The sequence below is a fragment of the Capsicum annuum genome, chromosome 3, assembly GCF_002878395.1.
Source record: "Capsicum annuum cultivar UCD-10X-F1 chromosome 3, UCD10Xv1.1, whole genome shotgun sequence".
NCBI lineage: Eukaryota > Viridiplantae > Streptophyta > Magnoliopsida > Solanales > Solanaceae > Capsicum > Capsicum annuum.
Window position 1 is genome coordinate 247,536,262 of NC_061113.1, and position 23,864 is coordinate 247,560,125.

General features: G+C 37.4%; 1 protein-coding gene across 5 annotated transcripts in view; it reads left to right on the forward strand.

The window, feature by feature from the left end:
• LOC107862525 (serine/threonine-protein kinase ATM) overlaps nt 1-23,864 on the forward strand; it is a 71,218-nt gene that overhangs the window by 19,006 nt on the left and 28,348 nt on the right. For all 5 annotated transcript variants that reach the window (XM_047409716.1, XM_047409715.1, XM_047409717.1 and 2 more), the window contains 21 exons: nt 1,556-1,712; nt 2,259-2,305; nt 2,413-2,476; nt 2,625-2,699; nt 2,788-2,907; nt 3,094-3,279; nt 3,583-3,704; nt 3,791-3,860; nt 4,034-4,161; nt 4,715-4,856; nt 4,954-5,094; nt 5,205-5,303; nt 5,451-5,497; nt 12,013-12,205; nt 12,337-12,525; nt 16,294-16,365; nt 16,800-16,869; nt 19,878-19,995; nt 20,089-20,212; nt 21,220-21,360; nt 21,526-21,639. In XM_047409716.1, coding sequence (XP_047265672.1) covers nt 1,556-1,712; nt 2,259-2,305; nt 2,413-2,476; nt 2,625-2,699; nt 2,788-2,907; nt 3,094-3,279; nt 3,583-3,704; nt 3,791-3,860; nt 4,034-4,161; nt 4,715-4,856; nt 4,954-5,094; nt 5,205-5,303; nt 5,451-5,497; nt 12,013-12,205; nt 12,337-12,525; nt 16,294-16,365; nt 16,800-16,869; nt 19,878-19,995; nt 20,089-20,212; nt 21,220-21,360; nt 21,526-21,639 — 2,419 coding nt within the window. The remainder of the gene's footprint in view (nt 1-1,555; nt 1,713-2,258; nt 2,306-2,412; nt 2,477-2,624; nt 2,700-2,787; nt 2,908-3,093; nt 3,280-3,582; nt 3,705-3,790; nt 3,861-4,033; nt 4,162-4,714; nt 4,857-4,953; nt 5,095-5,204; nt 5,304-5,450; nt 5,498-12,012; nt 12,206-12,336; nt 12,526-16,293; nt 16,366-16,799; nt 16,870-19,877; nt 19,996-20,088; nt 20,213-21,219; nt 21,361-21,525; nt 21,640-23,864) is intronic.

Here is a 23,864-nt window from a genome sequence, read left to right on the forward strand (position 1 = left end):
TTGGGAGTGTTGTGTGACAAGAAGGTGCCACTAAAGCTTAAAGGTAAATTCTTCAGAGCGGCAGTCTGTCCTGCTATGCTATATGGAGCAGAGTGTTGGCCAGTCAAGAACTCCCACATTCAAAAAATGAAGGTAGCGGAAATGAGAATGTTGCGTTGGATGTGTGGACTTACCAGAGGGGATAGAGTCAGGAATGTGACCGTTCGGGAGAAGGTCGGAGTGGTTTGTTGGAGGATGAGATGCGCGAAGGAAGGTTGAGATGGTTTGGGCATGTGATGAGGAGGGGCACGGATGCCCCAGTTCGTAGATGCGAGAGGTTAGCGTTAGATGGCTTCAGAAGAAGGAGAGGTAGGCCGAAGAAGTACTGGAGGGAAGTGATTAGACATGATATGGAACAACTTCTGCTTACTGAGGACATGACCCTAGATAGGAAGGTGTGGAGGTCGCGGAGAAGGGTAGAAGGCTAGGTTGTGTGCGTGGATTTAGTAAGTAGTTAGAAGAGCTCAGGTTGAGTCGGGTTAGTAAACCTAGGATTGGGTCCAAAGATAGGAGCCCGGTCAGGCGGGCATGGGTCTCTTTCTCCTATTGCGCTTATTTATTTTATTTCTTATTGCTCTGACTTCTATTTTTATGTGTCTTATTCCTTGTCATGTTATGCTATCCATCTTGCTTCTTATTTAATTACGCTTTGGTCTACTTTCTTTATCTTGAGCCGGGGGTCTATCGAAAACAGCCTCTCTACTTCTCTGGAGGTAGCGGTATGGACTGCGTACTCTCTACCCTCCCCAGACCCCACTTGGTGGGAATACACTGGGTTTGTTGTTGTTGTTGTTAGTGGATTCATTCGCGCTTCGCGTGAATTAATTAAATTTCGACTATTGAAATTTATTAAATTTTTTAAATCTTATCTTAATTTATTTTGAGCCGGGGGGCTATCGGAAACAACCTCTCTACTTCTTCGGAGGTAGTATGGACTGCGTACATCTTACCCTCCCCAGACTCACGCTGTGAGAATACACTGGGTTTGTTGTTGTTTCACTTATCAGAAATTATGAGTTATCATTTATTAGCAGTTGTCATTATCTTAATCTCCTTGGCAAGTTCTCACTGCCATCTCGATCTGTAATGTATCCAGCAGGCTTTCTATGCTTATGTTAACTTAATGTAGTTTTTTGGGCCTTGGAGAGGTAGGAGATATCACTTGATATAAGAGTGATTTTCACAACTGGAGAATAGCCTCTTATTCCTTGTTCCCTATTGCTTTTTGTGCACCCATGAGGTTCCTTTATGCATAGAAGATTGTGTTCGTCCGTAGAAAACCATATATTTTTCGTAGGTTTTCTACTTTCTTCGTGTACTACAATTTAGAGTTGCATTATGTGAGCATTTACCAGGAAAACATCCACTACATCTTTTATGCAGATTCAGTTTTTAGGTTTCTTTTTCTTCATACCACTGTCCTTCACAATTGTCCATCTTTTTTCTCTCTTCTGTTAGCATTTAAGTTCTTGAGTGTTTAGCATTTCAATGATTCACCTGAAATTTTCTGTTCCAGTTCAAATTTCGGCACAAAGCTTGTGACTTTCTCCAGAGAGAAAATTGTGATGGCGAAGGAAGTTTTAGCTTCTGGTCCTCAGCCTCGTATCATATTGGAAACAGCAATTGTAACCCTAGCTCATCTTGCGCTGCACAGTGAAAAGATTGAATTGGAGGTATTCAGGAGGCTGGTTTTTCTTGGATTAACCACAAAAAAATGGGAGGGCTGGTTTTGCTTGATAATTTTCATTCTTTTGGCTAAAAAATATGAACATCTCTTATCGAGGAATATAAGGCAACATTTTAAATGGCTGCTAGGTTGATTATTGAAAGAGTTATGTTTTCCCAATTTAAAGAATGGTCTTTGCGTGAACCGTTCTGTGTATTTGGTTGCTGTTGGTAAGAGGTCATCATGTCCAATTTTATAAAAGTTAAGTATCATGATTTTGCTTACTTTATGTTCCAATTTAGCATGTGTTTCTGTCACATCTTAATCTAGAATGTGTTTCCATCGTCCTGAGATCCAATTTATTTTACTTCATTGTTGTCCGCCTGGCACTTTGACCTGATGAACATGATTTACACCAGGTTTGTTTAAGGGGGTTTCTTACAGTGACATATTAATGGGCTGAAATTATTAGAGAGAACATGTAGATCTCTTCGTCTAAGATTAATTATTTTGACTTTGTGAGGTTATATTTGTCTAATTTGTTGTTTTGTAGGCTGTTTTTATGGTCTGTGTTATTGCTGCTATTAACCCTTGTTTAAGGTAATCAAAAGTTATTACTTGGTCATGTTTTCCTTTCTCAAAAAAAGTCATTACTTGGTCATGTTTTCCTGGTAGATCTCTTGTTTCTTATATTATCCTCTTTTCAGGAGACTTGTTATTGCTGCCCTTGATAATCTATCAAGGGAGTTAAAGTATACTTCTAGGTCAAAGGTATGATTAGATCTCCATCACTCTTTATTTATGTTGGTTAAAGAGCGTAACATTCAGCCTTATAGTACGTAATCAAGAAGTGTGAGATTGTCAACTTGCTTGCACCTTAAATCATTTTTCTCTCTGGCACAATCTTGACTATTTGCAGTATATGAAAGAACTCATGGCGTCAATCCTCTTTAGTTGGGTTGCTACTGGTGTAAGTTTAGCTTCTCTTCTCGAGGTAATGTGTGGGTTCTTTCTAATCCTACTCATTATCAACAATCTGTTGTGACGCGAATAGCTAACACATTAATTATATGTCACACCAGGCGAGGGATCTGTTTGATTTCAATGTAGAGCCTATCAGTTTCATTCAATCCTGCTGCCGTTGGCTTCTTTCATCTTTACTCTTGCATGGAGACATCTCCAACATGAATTGGATTGCGAAGGTTGGAGTTTCTTGTAGTCATTTTTCATTCAGTTGCAATTTTAAGTTAGTCATATGCTTGTATGATTTCTCTAGTATTCTTATGGTGCTTATGCTACAAGTTCCATGCGTTCTCTTTTGAATATTCTCAGCATTTAGACACTGTTTTGTTCCTTACCTGAAATTTCAATGTTTTCATCTTTTGCAGGTTGCTTGCGAGCCTCTTGCTGAAATGATTAAGAATCACTTTGTGGATATTTTCTCGGTTTGTATTGCGTTACATTGCAGTAAGAAGGCTGGTTGGGAGAAGGGATCAGCTGTACTTGAAAGTTCAATTCTGGATATTACTAAAATATCTGAAATTGAAAGAGACAAGCTTATAAGGACACACATGGTATGACTCTTCCTTCACATGCATTCGAGTTGACATTCTCTTGATTTATCTGAAATGAGGTGTGTACTATGTGAGGAAGTTGCTGAAATTTATCTTGTTGTGTAGAGATCTGCTTACATGAACCTCATAAGTTTGGAATAGCGTCTGTTTCTGTACATAGCAGTTGCTCCTATGTAGAGTAGTGTTTGGTGCTATGTTGTGATGAGTGTTTCATTTTTGTTGTCAACATTAACTCACTTCCACACGAAACTCAATCTTCTCTCCGAAGTACTGCCTCAATAATTCATCCTAACGTATATGCAGGTTTCAATTGTCAATACAATTTTCTCTCTTGCTTCAACAGCTGCAGACCCTATTCTTCCTTTATTCTCCAAGGAGACAATTGCACGTGCAATTATGACAGTTGTGGATGGATTCTTGGAGATGTGCAGTATCCTCTCGGTCATTTTTTGTAATCTTATATTGTTGTTGGCATGTTCTCTCTAAATTTTCTTTTACTGCTTTCTTGTAGAGATGCTTCTAGTCAAAATATTGGTATTATTGACAAGATTAACATCTTCCGACCAGATCGAGTATTTACGGTACTGCTTGCTCTTTATATAAATATACATCAATATACATTTCTTACACTGGGTATATTGTTGTTGTTGTATATATGAACATACATTTTTTCTTTGAAATTTTTGTTAGACTATAGGTCTTACCTAATAACTACTAGGTGCGCAGTTTCTAAATATTTTATATTGCTCTGCAGTGTGTAGTAGAGATGCATTACAAAGTTTCTGCAGCTGGTCATTTCCGGCACAAATCTGATAGGCTTGCTGGGATTGAAGTGCTTATTGATGTATTAGGGCATCGAGTTGCAGTTCCTAGTACTGCCAGGTAAGTTTAATCGACCTTGTGATTAATGGAACCGTTTACCTGATAAAAAATAAAAATAAAAATTGGAGGATTGCACCTCTGCTTAGGGGGGCAGTATTTCATGGCGAGGACAAATTTATTTCACTTGCTAGTTGTGAATAAACTGAGAAGGTCATCTGTGAAATGCAATAGCCTTGTAATTTTCTTCTTGTGTTAGATTGGAATTTCAAATGTTGATAATGGACTTTTCCCTTTGGTTTTTATGTTTTCTCCGATATATCTGTTCATTTTTTGTGACATATGGATCGTTATTGTTAGGAATCTATCTAGACTTAGAATTGCTTCTTATTTGAATAAAATATGTTGATACATTTTCATTGTAGAATGACTGAAGTTGTCTGAGCTTTTGTTTATCCTCAATTTGTTTACACCACATGGCTGATCTGAGGGGGTATTTGTATACTTAGTTGTGTGCTTCCCTGCATTCCGCTGGTGGTGCTACATTTACTCTATTTTCATAAAATATTTATTTCATGCTTAGAGGATCTCGCTTCTAACATTATTTTTTTTCCAGTTATCTCCTCAACGTGATTAGTCAATGCTTGGACCTTGATGCTTTGCTGGACCAGTGTTGCGGAATGATTTCTTCTTTGCTAAAAATATTCAAAATCAAGCAATTGGAGGGAACCACTATTGTCTTAGGTGAACAGCTTCAGGTTGATGTCGCTGATGCTCTTATTTTGTTATTTATCTATATTATTTACACTTAACTTTTCAAGTGTGTTTTAACCTTTCGTCATTTTTCCAATACAGTTCTTGATCTCCAAGTTGGTAATGTGGTGTGTTCCTTCTGAATCTAGTTCCAAACTATCAGCTGCCACATCATCTAAAGTTCTGTCACTGCTCTGCCAACTCACCTTGGACTCTGATCCATCTCTACATGAGTACATTAAAGTATGCATTATGGTATTCTTATTACCTGATCTGTTGGGATCATCATAGTGCCCGAGAAGCCTGTGCACTACTCATTTGGCATATTAATTACTGTGTGTGTGTTACTTCAGGAATTAGAGCCCTTCCCTAAACTCGACATATTTCATGATATAAGGATGTTTCATGAGGAACTATGCCAAAATTACTCACCTACGGAGCACTTGTTATCTGTAAGTAGCACTTGGAACTAAAATGAACAGTTTGATGACCTTTTCTTTTTGGTTAAACAGATCCTGTTCATGTAAGATCATTGTCTGATGAACTTTCATTTTGTTATTCACATGCTTAGATTTATTTGTCATATTTGGCTGTTTCAGTTAGGGAAACGATCTCACTACCTTCCGCCAAGATTACTTCTCTGGAGGTAATTGTTCTATTACATCCTCGATTTTCCGTCCTTGTCTCATCAATTTGTGATCCTTTTGAGCATGACTTGGTTATGTGGACTAATTTTGAATTCTGTGTTCTTTTTCTTTTCTTGGTCATGTTGAAGTAGCTGAATAGAGATTCAATCACTAGCTAATATAGAACTATTACCTGGTAGTTTTAAATTTAGAAGTAAGAAAGTGAGTTTCAATGGGGCATATCAATATATCTATTCTGCTAATAAAAGTTTCAATGCGTTTTCAGTGTGCCAATTCAGCGATAGCCCTATGTTGTTTCAATGCTTCCCAAAATAGAGAGGTATCACCCATAACCACACACTCTCTTCCTTTAAACCCCCCCCCCTTCCCTCTTTCCGCCCCTCCAAATTGTGTCTCAATTCCAAACAAGTTGGAGTCGGCTGTATGAATCTTCACTGATACCCTTGCAAAGTACTTTTCCTCAGAATTCTGGTTTATAACAGTATTTTTTAAAACTTGATTTGTCAACTGTGTTTTTTTTTTTTTTTTTTTTTTATATATAAAGGTAAAGTTGTATTCTTCAGCATTAAGGGTATGCTGGCTACCTCCAAAAAGTTACAAACTAGTACCATAATTACAAGGCCCCTAAGAAATCTACTAACTGTTCTACCTCTTCTATACCTTCTTCTTTACACCAAAAGTACAGAGTGTTAATACAATTTTCTTTAACCTTTTGTATTGTGTTGGTAATATTCTCAAAGCATCTGAAGTTTCTTTCTCTCCAAATTGACCACCACACACAGGATGGTACTAAAGTCCACCACCACACACAGGATGGTATTAAAGTCCACCATCTTTTTTGAGTCTTGCTTCCTTCCCTTCTACTCCAACAGCTTAGGAGGTCAGCTGTGTGCTCAGGCATCACCCAGGCCTGTTGAGATAAGCTAAGAAACATATGCTATATTTGCGAAGTGATCTTGCAATGAAGAAACAAATGATTGTTGATTTCCTCCTTCTCATGACAAAAAAAACACCGGGAAACAATCTGAAAACCTCTTTTCTTCAATTTTTCCTGTGTGAGACATGCCCTTCTCGAAACCAACCATGTGAATCATTTCACCTTGGCTGGAATGTTGTGCTTCCATATCTGTTTCCATGGCCCTGAGATGCCCCCTGATTGTGACAATATCTCTTTCTTATACAATCTACCTACAGAGAACTTTCCATCAGTATCATGTTTCCACCTTATATATTGTCCATATTTGTAGTTAAGCTTGTAAATTCTCCAAATCTGAGCAGAAGTTCAGCAACTTTGTCCACTTCCCAATCATTCAAAAATCTTCTAAAGATAAGATTCCATCCCGGAGGAGACCAGATCTCGGCAATTATTGCTTCAGGGTTGTCACAGAAGGAAAAGAGGTCAGGGAATACTACTTTTAAAGACTCTTGGCCAATCCATTTGTCTTTCCAGAAATAAATTCTAGTGCCTTCTCCCACTTTGTATTCTGAGTTCTCCTGCAAGTGGGGCCACAAGTTTCTGATTGATCTCCAAGCGGATACCTCATAGGTGCTAGAAACTGCATTAAAAACCCATTGTTCGTTCTGGCCATACTTATTTAGGATTACTCTCTTCCATAAAGCATGATCTTCACTAACATATCTCCATAACCACTTTGAAAGGAGACATTTATTCTGAATACCCAGATTTTTTATACCAAGTCCCCCTGTCTTCTTGCTAAGTAAGGATGTTTGCCACTTGACCAGATGAATTCCTTTTCCTTTTCCTTATTGCCCAGCCATAAAAAATCTCTCCGCATCTTGTCTAGTCTCTCTTCTACCTTCGAGGGTAGAGGAAATAGAGACATTACATATGTAGGCAGAGCATCCAATACTAATACTGAGTTGATTAGTGTGACTCTTCCTCCAAGTGATGTAACAAATTTGTTCCGCATTAGCATCACAAAAAATGACAGTGTCATCTGCATATAGAAAATGACTTATTTGCAACTCATCCCCAGGCTGATTCCTTATATTGAAACCTTTTATCCAGTTATGAACAATGGCTACCCTCATCATTAGGGCTGGGCATATTTTGGTTTAAATCGAAAAAATCGAAAAACCAAACCGAAATTTTAATTTTGGTTTGGTTTTTCGGTTTTTCGGATCAATTTTGATTTTTAATTTTTGAAATTCGGTTAAACGGTTTGATTTTCGTTTTTTCAAAAAAATAATTCGGATAAACCGATTAATCGAAATTCTACAAATAATTAATAATATATATATTTTATTATATATATATATAATATTTAATATATAATAATATAAATATATAATAGCAACCCTAATAACTAATAAGTAATAGCACGCCACATACAACTAACAACATACATCAGTCCAATAGTCGAACAATCGATCGAATCATAGACCGTCGACGAGATCGTCGTCTGTACAACAACACCAGAGCCGGCGACCAGACGACCATTGTGGGCTGCAACCCGTAGTGCCGACTGTGGTCTTTTCGGCAGTGACCACTCTTCCGAGTTCTGACTGTTTATGCTAACTTATGTATAATGAAGTTATATATTATGTTAGACTTATGATTATATCATTTAGTTTCATCCATGTTGAGTTATTTATATCTGGGAATGAAAAATAGGTTTGAATTATTTAATTTTTTTTTTTATTAATTTTAAATGTCCAGTCATAACAAAAAGAGGTTCACTACTTTAATCTTCAAAACCGAAATAAAAATTCGAAATAACCGAACCGAATTTGTAGAAACCGAACCAAATTTATTTCGGTTTGGTTACAGTTGTCATTTTTGTCAATCCGACAATCGAAAAACCGAATCGATATTAAACTATCAAACCGAACAAACCAAATGCCCAGCCTTACTCATCATACTATTAAGTCCCTCCATAGCTATAATGAAAAGGAAAAGGGAGAGGGGATCTCACCCTGTCTTAATCCCCTTTCTGAAGGAAAAAACCAGCAGGTTCTCTGTTCACTAGAATTGAGAACCTAACGGTTTTGATGCAAAAACCTATCCATTTCAGCCACTTTTCTCCAAATCCCATCTGCCTTAGGATGTTGAGCAAGAAATCCCAATTAACATGATCATATGCTTTTTCAATGTCAAGCTTACACATGATCAATGGAATTTCTCCCTTAAGACTGGAGTCCACACATTCGCTAGCTATTAGAGCTGCATCCATAATTTTTCTACCATGTATAAAGGCCATTTGATGTCTGTTTACAAGCTTTTACTGATCACTGTCTTCAATCTCTCTGCCAAAAGTTTGCCGAATACCTTGTAGACTCCACTAATGAAACTTATAGGTCTAAAGTCTCTAAGATCTACTGCCCTTGTCTTTTTTGGGAAAAGGGCCACATACGTAGCATGACTTTCATGAAATTGGCGAACAACATTCATGAAATCGTTCTTTAGTATTCCCCAAAAATTCTGAAAAAAACTCATGGAAAACCATCCGGACCTAGAGCTTTGTCACTGGCACAAAATTTTATACAATTTAGAACCTCAGCTTCCTCAAACTCTCTTTGCAACCATTCCCTTTCTTATCGACTGATACTTTGTGTTCCTTGTAAATTAAACTCAAGTCTCCACTGCTCTATTTTCTTATACAAATTTTGATAGAAACTGATGATTGACCTTTTAATAGCTTCTGAATCTGTCACTGTATCCCCTTCCACCATCAGCTTTTCAATAGTATTGAGTCTTTTATGGGCTGTGGCAATCCTATGAAAGTATTTGGTATTCTTATCTCCTTGCTTGAGCCATTGCACTCTTGATCTTTGTCACCAAGCTATTTCCTCATTTTTGGATACATTCTCAAACTCCATTGAAAGGTGCATTTTTTGAAGTAGTTCATCTTCTGATAATAATCTCCTTTCCTGGATCTTCTCTAACTCTGACATGTGATTAAGAATTTCCTCTTTCCGTTGTTTCCAGTTGTTTCTTTGCTCCATTTTCCATTCTTTTAGCTTCCCTCCACTAGTTTCAGTTTTGAAGCTAAAACATAGGATCCTGTACCAGTGATTTTGAAAGATGACGAGATTCTTGGCTAAATAGACTTTTTAAGTCTATTATTTTGCAAAATGGACTATAAGTTTTTTTTATTTAGTGATATGACCCATTTTTAAGACAAATCTATTATCTATCCGACAGATCTATTATCTGTCCTGCAGATATACAGACAGATCTATTATATGTCACTTGAAGAGGGTTGGACATTTTGCAAAATGCAAACTTAAAAGGCCTAACAACCAAATTTTCTCAAAGATGACCACCATTCTTCGACTTTATCTGAGAAACCCTCCACCCTCAACCACCATTGATTGAATTTAAAGTAAAATTTCATCAAATTTAACTCCCCACATTCAAGCACAACCCCATATTCAAGCACAATTGGATTGTGGTCTGAACCTATTTGAGGAAGTATGTTCTGTTGGATCTTTGTAAATGCCTCATCCCACTGTGGTGAGAACAAAAATCAGTCAATCCTTGTAGCGGATGTGTGATTGTCCCCTCTTCTCCATGTAAAAGAACCCCCAAATAAAGGAGGGTCGATGAATTCCATCTCATTGATCCACTCAGAAAACTCAGTCATAGCCCCTGTTATTCCATGTCCTTCAGATCTTTCAAGAGGATATCTTGTGGTATTGAAATTGCCACATGCCACTCAAGGACCATTGCATACATCCTTAATATTGATAAATTCTTGCCAGAGCTCTCTACTAACTGATAAGTCACAAGAAGCATATACTGCCGTTAGAAACCAAGTGAAATCCTGATTAATGCCTTCATTTGATTAGTTGTTGTCACCGGTTTCCCTTTCCAAACCCTCTTATCCCACATCACTACGATTCCTCTACTTCTGCCAATGGCATCCTTGGCATCCACATGAAACTCACCCATCCATCTATTCTGCCATAGCTGTTTGAACACTCCTACTTCTGTTCCTGACACTTTAGTTTCTACCAACATGTAAATGTCAGCTCCCCATTGTTGAAACAATCTTCTGACTACTCCCCTTTTGCTTTCACTATTCAACCCCCTCACATTCCAAGCCAGGATTTTTACTTTCATTGGAGATTAGCAACTATTTTCCTCCCCCTGTTTCTTGGCTCTCCTCCTTTAAAATTAACATGAAATTCCAGATTTTTGATCTCCTTTGGAATTGTGTTCTTTGCCCTGGTTGTTGATAACTCCATATTCTTTTGCCTCAATTCCCCCCTCTTCTGATCAATTCGCAGCAAAAGCTCAAAAGCTATCTTATCACACCCTTTGAAAGCTGCCCCAAAATTTTTGCTGAGTTTGAGTACATTTGATTGTACCCAAAGTGATGCTCTATCTTCAATTTCTTGTTCTGAGAGTGAGTCATTAATTTGAAGGGGAAGAGGGTCTTCAAACATCGAACTCTGTGCAATTGAGCAGTTGTCTTGATGAAATTCTCCCCTATCAGTATCTGCTTGTCTCTCACCTTCATCTTCTGTAGCTAATCTGATCACATGCATGCTGTTAGCTTCGTTTTCTAAGTCGCCCAGTGGTTCGAAGACAACCAATTTTCCGGCAATAAATTCCGGTTGTATGGTAGCAACTCCCATCTCTTCTTCAGATAGAATTATCCTCGGTTTAACTGAGAGTTTTGATGTAAATAAATTGTCCACAAAAGGTTCAGTTTCAAAGTTCAATGAGTCATTAATTGGTTTTTGGGCCTCCTTTGGCCTACAATGTAATAACCCTAAATGACCCAAACTTTCTTTTAAAATTTCTGGGCCCATTCTTTTAAAAAGTTCCTTCACATGCCCTTCAGTCAGAAGCACGTGATCATCTTTCCCTTTTCTATCATGTTTGACCTGCACCTCTTTATTCTGTGGACAAACCCCAAGCACCTTATGGGAAAAGCTCTGCGACGTCTCCATCAATGCTTTCTCCCTTCGAGGTACAGGTTGTAGTGCACCAGGGATTTGTTCAAACTGCTCGTCGTTAGACTTCCGCCGGTATCTCGCCGGCGCCTCGCATCACACCGGCAAGGAGAAAATGTATTCTCCATCACTCACTTCAACATACGCGGGGATGTCCTTTAGCGGGAGGTGAATGATTTTATTAATAGTTTGGGGGAGAAACCCGTTTACCAGCGGTATAATACCAAAAGGAACAGAGTGTGAGGGTAATGTGAGTGGCATCTTACTGTGAAGTTGGGCGGGGATGATAATCTCTCTCATCTTATAGTTTGATTTCTCATATTGATTTTGCTTGCAGTTATCTAATTGATTTGCAGGGCACATTTTCAGCCAAATGTTATATTTTATATTTCTGGTCAAGTTGATGGTCCTTTAGAATTCTTTCTGCTGCAGTTAAATGTCCCTTTCTCAATATTTTCTAATTATCCTTACAACTAGGCTGAAGTCATAGATGAGTTTACCAATGTGCTTCAGATTTCTTCCAATGCTATCTGTTTTGCTCTGTTGCAAGACACTTTAGCAGTTAAAATTTCTTCTCCTTCGGTGGCAGTTTAAAAGCATTGCACAGGAAATTGTTTGGGGATGAGGCATACCCAGCACAAAAGAACGAGGAAATCTTTTTTGAAGATGCATATTTGGATTCTGACCATGAAATTGTCCATACAGTCTGGAATCTGGTGCACATATGTAGTTTGAGTGGTGCTGGAAATTTTGGCGTGCTGGTCTCTGATTTTTTATCTTGGGTACTGCTTTTAATATTGCTATGCTATTGGCCATCCCTTTTGCTATGATTTCATTTATTTACGAAGCCTGTCTATTTTTTTTTTGTTTCTTCATGTATCTCGGTCGTCTGCTTTCTTAACTGCAAGTGCAGGTTGGTATCGGCGATCCCCATGGTGTTGTGTTCCATCATCCTATCAAGTCTAAATCTATGCATGGTCATAATTTCCACCTTGGTGCGGGCATATCAGATGAGCTTCTGGTGGCAATTATGAGGCTTTTAAAGAAATATTTGATGGATGACTCTGTAAAGATAATTGACATAGCATCTCAAGCTTTGCGGGTGAGTCAACATATGATAAATTGTGTAATATTATTTCAAGAGATCTCTGCCAAACCACATATGTCCATTCGGCACTGTTATTCAAAAGATTTCATCCTTTGTCTTATGAATTTTGGATCAGTATCGCTACTCTCTATTTTAGTTATTAATAAGACTGGTTACTGTCCTTTGTATATGGCCAGCTCGGCCTTGTTTATGAATGAAATTCACTTACCTTATCAAAAAAAAAAAAGACTGGTCTCTAAGAAGGAGGTTCAAACTTAGGCTTCATATCTAATTACCTGAACTTAAGTGCCAAGCGACCAATCAAACCACCCTGCCTCCAGTTTGGGAACCAAAAAAAAGAAAAGAGAGTAAAAGGGAATCCGAATCCTCATTACTAATGGCAAGTGATATGCTCTGATAGAAGAGGATGGATGAACTAAAGGTAAATGAAAAGAAAAGATTGTAAATTATTACATAGAGTTAGATAAGGTATTAGGTTAAGTTTCACAACTCCTTTGGTCGGATAAATGCTACTCCCTCCGCTTCAATTTGTTTGTCTGGTTTTGACTTAGCACAGAGTTTAATAAAGTAAAGAGGACTTTTCTGTTAAACTAAAATACGTGGGAAGTACTGAATTATTAAAGATACTTTTATTTATATAAAATAACATAATAACAGATACAAAATAGTAAATCGAGGTACCCCTTCTATGACAAACTGGAACCTTCCATCTGTTTTTGAGCCGTATACTCTTTAATCATGTGGTCTTTAATATATGGGAAATTAGAATTAAAGAGTTTTCATAAAAGGAAAGAGAATTCTTTCTGAAACGGACTAAAAATGAAAGTAAGACGAACAAAATTAAAATAGAGAGTAATATGTGGTTGTCTCCTGAGTCCTGAAGCAACACGTTTAGCGGATGTATTATTGCTTGAACTAGGCAATCTATCCAGGTGAAGTTAGTGAATAGAATATCTGTTTTATTGCCAGGATCTTATGTCTATTTCATGATGTTCATTACCCTATGAGGATAAACTCCTGTTCCTTAGACCCTTCTTATTGATTCCTTGGGCATCGCTGGATATATGTCTAGTCTCCAGTGTTGTGCTTATGTCCCATCATCTTTGTTAGGAGATTAGCTTTCTCCATGTTTGAGATGTCAATTTCAGAGTATCAGGTCAATACTCTTATGTTGCGTACCCCTTGAAACATTTGAGATACATATTTCAAGTTTTGCTGTTGTAAATTTTACACTGTGATATTCATTTCTGAGAATGAGGCCCTTTCCATATCTAATAAGATCGAGATCATTCTTTCACTCCCCAATTTGCCTAAGCCGCGATGGCACCTAAGCCCAACCCGCTAGGTACTGTCTGAGATAACTAACAGTAAAGGAGAAATGGACGAGGACTCCAAGGCACTGCAAAAGGAATCAATTAGCTTACCAAGATACTTTCCAAACAACTTCTGACTCACTCTTTGGTTCAACTAGTACCAGGATCAGTATCTACACAGTGCAACAAGTGTACCAGGATCAGTATCTACGCAGAGTGCAACAAGTGTAGAATGAGTACACCAAAATGTACTCAATAAGTATCATTAGCCGCTCCTAACAATGTAGCGGTGAGGGTTGGACTAAAGCTATTCACTCGAATAACCTATGTAATAGATACATATATAATCTTGACAAAAATGTAGTACAGTGCGTGTGTGTATATCTCCATATATAGGGGCGGGGGGAGTCAGAGCCTGAAAAAATGTTGAAAGATAATACCTTCATGTATATGGTGGACAATCTTACAGGAAAGAAATGGGAGTTGCTTTGAAGACAAGATTAAGTCTATTCATGATGTGAAATGGAACTGCGTAGTGTCTTTATTCTTTTGGTGTAAAGGAAACTGTATAGAGGAAGTAGATGAGCTGGTAGACTTTTTAGGAGTTCTGTAAAGTTAAGAGTCTTAATCATTCTGTCCTGTAACTACTTTTGGAGGTAGCCAGCATTCCTTAATGCTGAGGACAACAGTACTAATGCTAAATATATATATACACATATAATATATATATATATATATATATGATAAAGACTCTTTACTCCACAGCAATACTCCCCATGCCCAAAGCCTGCACGCACACTACCCTAGTTACTGGGGGTGTTACAATGACCCATGAGAGACGAATCCTTATCGACATTACATCTTCAGAGTATTACACTCTATAACCGCTGACACCTAAGTCGTGGATCACTTGAATCATCAGCTTAAACCACATGTCAAGTGAGAATATAACCGCTGAGACCTATGCCATGGCTCACACTAGACTCATCAGCTCAAACTACATATAAGAATGTGAATAATATATGCTGATATCAACATATGTAAAGTGAATGACTAAGCAGCTAAACCATGTAATGTGAGATACATAAACTTTCATAATGTTAAACTAGCATGAAAAATGATGCCTATAACATTATACTGACGTGATATGATGCTCAAAGTAATCATGGTGCAGAAGAGTGAGTCAACCTATACCCTGTATAACACCTTTAAGACCGGTACCACATATATGCTCGTGACCTCTCATATACGGTATTCCGTATACATAGTATGTGACATACAATATAAATTTCGGAGAATTTCCTTGATCCGAAGTAGCTTTAACCTTCTCAAAATGCTTTCCAGTGCTCCAAATCAAGCATACAAACTCTCTATTCAAAAGAATTCTTTACGAGGTTAGACGATTCCATTGATGTCAATTTCATATTTTTAAATTAGGTCAAAGTCCAAGTCAACTCCGAGTTATATGGTCAACACCCAAAACAAATTATGTTTCGCAGATTACTCATGACCCCATGAATCCGAATCTGCATTAGATTTCTAATCTGACTTCAATTCGATTTTCAAATCCCCAAATTACATGCTCTTGAACCTAGGTCAAAATCCCCCTATTTCACTTCTTTAGTCTGTGTTTTAGGTGTAATAATCCATAGGAATTCATGATATAAGTCAAATTCGGCATTTAAAATGCTCACCCGAGCTCCTAACACTCAGAAACGGTGAAATAAGCTCAAATCCAGGCAAATCCTGTTGGATCGCGCAACCACGGTGCTCTGCAGCCTAGGATTGCGCAGTTGTGATCCAATTCCTCGAGATCTCGAAGCACTGCGTACCAGGAAAAACAAAAATCTGCACTATCCAAAATGTGGTTTTCTTGGCCCAAACTACTCGATCCCCTTCGGGTCCCAACCTGAATCAGTCCAATAAATCCTTTAACACTAGTTGAACCTATGGCAAGTATCAAAGTATGGACCGGGTCCCCGGTATGCAAATACTTGAAACGAGGGGTTGAAATGTTACTCGAGGATGTTGATATAAAAACTTGGTACTCTTATTGCTGTTTTCACAGTTATTATCATTGAAGTCTTTTACTTGATCGAAAAAAATTTCGTCTTTCACATTCTTGAGTGAATCCAAGTTCATGTGGTGCAGGTCAGGTTTTAGTTCTTAAAATTGGTGCTTTTTTAAAATTCTATTATAGTGTTAGGAGGCCTGATGCAGTTAGTCTTGGTTTGGTGCATTTGTAGCCATTTGATCTTGCGAGCTCATATATTGTAAAACCTTTGTCTACATCTTCTCACTTTTATTCTTTGAATGGTTGTTTCGATGTGCCATTCTCAACTATTCTTTCAACAATTGAATCGTTTTTCGAATAGTCTTGGTTATCCGTGGATAAAGCTCAAAAGATCTTTCAATTCTGTTTTTCTCTAACGCTGGTCTGTTCAAACAGGGGATACTTTCAACTGAAAATGGTCAGAGGGCTTTGCTATCATTTGATTCTTATCAGAGGTCCCTTATCGAGGTAGCTAAAAATCTTATGTTATAATCGTTGCTGTTAGTTAAATTATATATCTGATTAAATCTAACGAACATCTGCAGAAGTTAGATGCAACACTTAACTAACGATTTTTTTTTTAAATCAGCAACCTTTTCTCTAGAAATGTGTGTGTGTGTGTATAGAGAGAGAGATGTATATGTGTGTGTGTAAATATATATATAGTGTGTGTGTATCTAGATAGATAGATATGTATGTGTATGTATGTATGTATGTATGTATGCATGCATGCATGCATGCATCATTTTGCCTCTGAATCCCATAATATTAGTTTTATGATTGTGTCAAGAAAACGTTCAAACAGTTTGGTAAGGCCAATTTAGACAACTGTCTGGTTCTTTTTGGAATTACTCATTTGTTTCCCAATATTGGCGGTTAAGCTGCTCTTTCTGTATTTTTAGGTCCATTCGAAGGGTGTCAATGTCAACCTGGTTCAAAAACTCCTGGAAGATTTAGAAAGGAAGCTTAATGGTAGGATTCAGTTTAGTCATTAGGTTTATTTTATGTTTGCCATCCTAGGTGTCTCATGTTATATTGTGCTTGTACTGAATGTTACTGTTTAGATGTTGAATAATGAGAGAAAAACATATTCCCATGCTCCTCTGGAAGTTCTGAAATCGCTTTTGTGCATTAAGGTTGTTCTAATTACGTTTTAGGTGATATTAGGGTTCATGGTTAAAGATAGGGGTTCTGAAGCACATATGTCACACTATCCTTTGAATGACATTGTGGTTTCATGTAAAACGAAGTATCTTCTCTTTGAGTATTTGGTCTTGTATCCTCTCTTTACTTATGAGGTTATACCAATAGATCTGGCTACTTGAGTTAATTGGTCAGCCACAAATGCTGTCATCTCAAAGTTGCCACCAGTTCCTTGCCGCCTCATCCAGCATTTACTTTCTCCCCCCCATGTTTCCTTCGCCATGATTCATGTTTCATCTGCTCATGGCAAGCTATGGTGTTGTGATGTTGCAACCTGTCAGCATTTTATATCCAAGTTTATTCCTTCCCTTTCTCATTGGAAGAGTGAAGTAGAATCACTCCATCATTATAAAGCATAAGTAGTGGGAAGTTGCAACTTAGGCTATTTAGAACTATCTTAATTTGCTTTTAGTTAGTTTATTTCACATCTATGATTCTTTTATCTTTGCATCTTGATCCTATGTTTTTTCTCCAAAAATTACATTTTCAAATTTCAAGCAGTTTTCATATATTCAACTTTTGATCTCTTAATCCTTAAATTTTCTCTCAAACACATGGTTTAAATACTTTGTCCTATTACTTTACTGTAATTTTTGTTATTTCAGATGCTTTTTTATGAGGTACCATTTTTGGAATCTCAGTTGATAAATCAACAAATTTCCTTGTACTCTATGTACTTTTCTGGGATCCAGTTTTCTTTAAGTTAAGCAGTTCAGTATATGCATCTTGTACCATAGCCTATAAGTTTGAGTGACCTTTTTAGTTTCAAGCATCGGAGTTTTGGCTGAATCAAGGACAGATGAGCTCTGCCAAAATGTGACATTCAGCATTTTCTGATATTTTCTGTGGATAGTAATTCAAGAATAGCTTAGGATAATCTGCCTTCAGTGTTTGTAATTTTGCAATTGTTCTCTTGGCTTCTTACAATATAAGATCAAGCATTTATTCTTAGAAGAGGCTTTAACAGATAGTCAAAGAGATTGAAATTAACTGCTTAGTTGAATTTGTTATACTCTTTTTTTCGAGACTGTTGAGGTAGCGCTTAACTACATCTAGTATTAAGCCTTTACAGTCCATCATTTTCCTAATTCTTTGAGATGGAGATCATCCTTGATTTGGTTTTCTTTCATTAATTGATTTTAGGCTCAGCCCACTCGCTTGTTCTACATTTTGGCTACTAATGTCAAGAAGGATGGTGAAATAGTAATATTAAATATTCAGAAGTTACTGGCATATGAAGAAGGTTCTGAAGGAGAGACTTTTTGGGATTTGAGAATTAGAAGGCATTTCCATGATTGGGAGGTGATCGAGCTCCAAAGGTTGATGGCCATCCTTCACAGGCAAGTCAATTCGATGGATGAACTTGATGCTTCGTGATGGGGTTTGAGGAACAATGGAGTTTTCTCTGTTAAATCTTTTTATGAGAAATTCCGAATTAGGGAGGAGGTTGTGTTTCCATGTAATGCAAATTTGGATAGCGCTGATGCCAAGGAAGGTGTGTTTCTTCTCTTGGCTAGCATTTAGAGGGGTGATTTTGATGGCAGAAAACCTTAGGAAGCATAAGGTTGTTTGTGTCAGCTGGTGTTACATGTGTCAGGAGAGACAGGGGAAGAAGTGGATCATCTTCTCATAATTGTATCTTTACCATGAGATTGTGGAGGGATATGTTTCGGTGGTTCGAAGTTTCTTGGGTTATGCCAAAATCTGTGAAAGATTTAATGTTTTGTTGGAGAAGCAGGAATAGGAGGAGGAGGCGTAAGTCAAGGAATTTGATCCCTCTTGTGTGGATGTGGCTTATTGGAATGAGAGAAATAGGAGAGCTCTTGAAGGGGTAGAGTCGAGTTTTTCTCAAGTGAGGAATTGCCTCCGGTCTCTTAGTTTCTTTTGGTGCATCCATAAAATCTCTAGTTGTATAGAAGAATGTGTGGACTTTGTGAAGAATCAGATTTTGTAGATTATTTACCTTTTGGTTTCTTCCTTTGTATATGGCCAACTCGCCCTTGTTTATGAATGAAATACACTTACCTTATAGAAAAAAGGTTATGAAGGACTACTTACTGGCTTTCATCCTAAAGACAACAGGTGTAGTCTAAACGCTATTTCAAGTGATTTTAATAGCTTACAGCAATGATTAATTGCTTCTAAGACAAATTATGCTTGGGGACCTAGCCTAGAAAAACAAAATGATTTATTTATCCTCCTTAAAGCTAATACTATACTCGTGCCATTGCACGCCAAAATCATGAGGGACCCAGCCTAGAAAAAGAAAATGATTTATTCATTCTCCTTAAAGACAATACTTTACTTATGTGCCATTGCACGCCAAAATCACGGGGACCCAGAAATGTAGGTTTTTCCCTTAAATTGCGTTGTTTCCTGCCCGGGGTTATTATGAGGAGCCTCTGGACCTTGCCTCTCGTCTTCATCAATGAAGGAGGGAAATCTGAGTTAGCAGGCTTAGAGTTTCAATCTAGTACATTTTGAAGCATAGGCCTTCCAATAGGAAATATGGGGGTATCTTTGGCTTTAAAGAGAAGTCCGAATGGTGCTAACAATGAGTCTCTGCTAGTGAAAGTTACTTTGGAAAGCTGCAAGGTTTGTTCTCCTAGGATTAATCTACATGTCTGTAGACATAGATGTCCTATATGTTCAGTATTACTCTGACAGGTGTGCGTTATTAGAGCATTGACTGGATGGTATTTTATTATTTAAATTAACAAAAGGCTACATCAGTTGTCATCTTTTCATTTATCTCGTTGCTTAATATATCCTTGCAGGTGAGGCACTTTCCCTAAAGAATTCTACTATATGGAAGACTGATGGAAAAACATTTGAGACATGGATTTGTCCTCTTGTTGGTGCCCTGATTGAATATTGTGATGATAAGATCCTGAGGTAATTTCTTCCCAGAACATCTATCCCTTTATTTAGGACTATCGGCTTCTTTTTTTTGTTTATGCTGTTATAGTAAGCCCATGGTCCTCTCAGGTTGTGTCAAGACATTGTGTTGGAGAAATCTGAAGTCGCAGAACTCCTGTTCCCCCATGTGATGGTCAATTTATCGAGTAGAAGAGTCTTGGATGTTGATCTTTGTCAACTGATCTCCTCACAGGTTATTGTTACATTTTGTTATTCGTTCCATCTTGATTATCCTTGGCTTCCACTTATCTCAACAACTTTCATCATCTTGTGATGTGGCATGAGCATATAAACAAAAGCAAATTGAATTACTCCTTTTCAGTCAAACATAGAGCAAGCTTTGTTATGATATACTTTAATTATATGTTGCTCAATGGTATTTTATTCTTTTAGGTGCCTAAGCCGTTTAACTCGTTGAGTCTTGTCCTATGTTATCGTGTACTGTCTCTCTTATTCATGTAATAGCAGTTCAGCCTGGTTTTAATTAGTCATGAAACTCACTGGTGTATGTGTGCCTGCATATTCATTATTTATGCACAGGATTCTTGCAATGGTCCTCTTACTTAGCTTCTTGCAAAGTCTCCTTTTCCATTATTTTCCTACATAATCCTATATTGGTTAAAGCATCAAGAATATCTGTGTATGTCCTTGTTTTCCACTTCTTTTTATATAATCCAATCTATTTGATTAAATGAGTCAATTATGCCTTTTCTCTCTCTAAGTAAATTGTTCAAAATTAGAAGATTCAATGGCATACTCCTCTAGGCTGTTCATTGCACATGACTATACTAAATGGATAGAGGAAGGATGGAAATTGAATCTCATAATAGGTCAAGAACATCAAAATACTCAATGCCTACTAATAAAAAATATCTACCATTAAAGGATCTAATTCCTAATAGATGTAACAATATATGGGAAAGTTTGTGGTTCCCTTTGATAACCTGTGCTTGCAGATTATATTTCTCTTTCTTTATCACAGTTATTATTATTTTAAGTTTTCTTATTTGATGTATTATTGGAATTACGTGTATTTTTGAGCTATTGTTAAACATTGTAATAAGTACCTTTTTGGTGAACCAATCTGGAATTCAATGGACAAAACGTTTTAAACATGCTGGTGGATATCAGTTCCAGTAGGTACGATTTCATCTTTTTATTGAGAACAAAAATATCATTATTTTTTCCTTTTGTATGTAGGTGCAAAAGAACATTCTTACTGAGGAAAATAAGTTGACCAAATCAATTCAAGTTATCTTAGATGCTCTTAATGAGCTTCGATTGTATCACGCGATGGAAAGAGGCACATCCTCTAATTTCTCTAAGCGAGACAATTCGAAGGTTTACATGATATGCCAATTCTCTAATACTTCTTCTTAGATTGATACCTAATATACTAATTTGCCAAAGTTGTCGCTAAGCGTTCTCTCTGTTGATTTTCTTTAAAAAATGAAATGAAGCTCACTCAATTGAGATGATATCAGTAATATCTGCTCATATTTTCAGCAACATGGAAGGCCTTCTAGCTACGGGTCAAAGTCACGCTCCACACCTCTGAAGGCAAAGCATCAGCCAATTACTTCATCTGTAGTATCAATGTCTACATTATCATGGGAAAAGGTAAACAAATCCTAGCATTTCTTCTTCTGTAGTCCTTCATCCTGTAAATGACACGTAGTTGTTGACTCTGCAGTGGATTTGATTACAATTTTATGGAGTTTCTGATCTTTATTATGTTGTAGTGCAGTTGAATACCATCATAAACTAGTATTCCCTGTTCTTTATTGTTTTGCTTCTCACAGACTAAGTAAGCTTTTAGACATAAGAAATGTGATTGTATTTCAGAGTAAGTTAAAAAAGGGTATTTGAAGTTGAAGTTGTGTTTGGACATGTATTTAACTTGAAAAAAGGTAGGAAGTTTTGTGAGTGGAAAAAAAATTTCACTTTGAAAATTGGTCAAAATCGCTCTCTCAAACTTGAAACTCATCTTCAATCTTTAACCTGATGTTGTTTTGAACTTTTCTTTTTTGAAAAATAGTAAAAGTTTCATTGTCCAACCGGGATGCAATTTTATTTTTCATCTCGTTTTAAATGTTCTCGTCTGGTAACCTTAGTGGTGGGACCACGCGACTTCTATTGAACATTCAACTTTCGTTTTATAAGGTAATCAATCTTATTAAAGAAGGGTATAATATCCTTATACAAGGACATCCCAAACCTTGGTACCTACCTATTTGGTCTCCTGGACACACGCTATACGTTATATTAAATTTGTTGGGGCACATTAACCCGTGCTATTTCTGTAAAACTAGATATTTCATGGACATTTTTTTAGGATTGATATAATATTACCCGTTGGCACCCATGCTACAAAAAGACTTGATGGTGCACTTGATTTAAAGCTTAGTTATTTACCAAGAGAGACAAGGACCGATTCCCACTCAACACATTTTTTCCTTCATTTTTTTGGTGGTGCACCCATACTCTAGAAATCCTAGAATCACCTCTGATACTAATCTTCCTCTTTTTTAAAATCATTACTAGCTCTGTGGACTTTCCCGTCAAAAACCCTATATTCCACGACCCAACTCGCAACATAGTGGAATCCTTGACCCTCTTACCACTCCCTCCCTGCACACTTGGCCTTGACCTCTAAGACATGACCTTAGGCTACTATCAGTTATCAAATCCACCAAAAAATTAAGCTACCAATGGAACATCTGTCCAAAAACTCACAATACCCACGAACTCTACTTGGCTTGAAGAAGCAACAATATGACAGACGTATGAACAGGGAAATCTAAGTGTAAGAGCAGTCAAGAAATTACATATAGACTGGAATGATATGCTAATACACCATGAAACTAAGGCAGGGATCACTGGACAAAATATAATGCCAAATTTTAATCTGTATAGTAGGCAGGACAACAAATAACCAAAAAGCAAGCAACTATCCAGCAAAACAGCAGCAGAACAATCCCATGTCAAGAATGCAACAATTTTCGGTCTAAGTAATCTATCAAGAACGTGATTTAATCAAAGGTGCGAAAATTGAAAGCTGCGGGGAAATAAAGGTTAAGGAGTAAAGATCACCGGGGTTAGGGCGGTTTTCTTGGTCGATATGTTAGATTTTGGTAATTTGGTGCTGAAATTGGTCGCTGGAATAGTGTTGACTGGGACTGCTTCACGCGCTCTTGCTGCTGGTGTGTCGGGGAAAACAGAACACCGGAGAGGCGTCGAATCTGCTAGTACCTGTAGAGAAGAAGAAAGCAGAGCAAAAAACCAGTGTAGAAGAACTGCCGGAAAAGTATATAATGGTGGATGGAGTCCGGTTAGATGTCGTTGTCGGCGACATTTATTGGAGTTGAGTCCGGCGACGTGGATGTGGAGGGTCAGCAACGGTTTAATGGAGGAGGCGAGTGGAAGAAGAGAGAAAGGAAAGGAGGAAGAGAGCAAGATAAGGGTGGCGTTGACGGTGAGATTTCGCCGGTGGTGGTGGGTATCGATGGAGATTGCTGGGTGACGTTGTTGGCGGTGACATGTCACCGATGATGTTCCCCTGAACTTCAAAGCGCACTTACCGATACTAATATACTAATTTATACAAATCTGAAGAGACTCATGACCAATTTCAACCTAAAGTAAGTTTATCAATAGCATCTAAACATCAACCCTGGTTAGTTGGTATCTCTTATATTGACAATTTGCTTCCATCATGCTATATTCTTTGCATGTCCGCTGGTTTGCAAGAGATTGTTAGTCTTTTGACTTAATTCCATCTGATTTTAAGTAGAGATTGTTAGTCTCTTGTGACTTAATTCCATCTGATTTTAAGTTAACCTCAT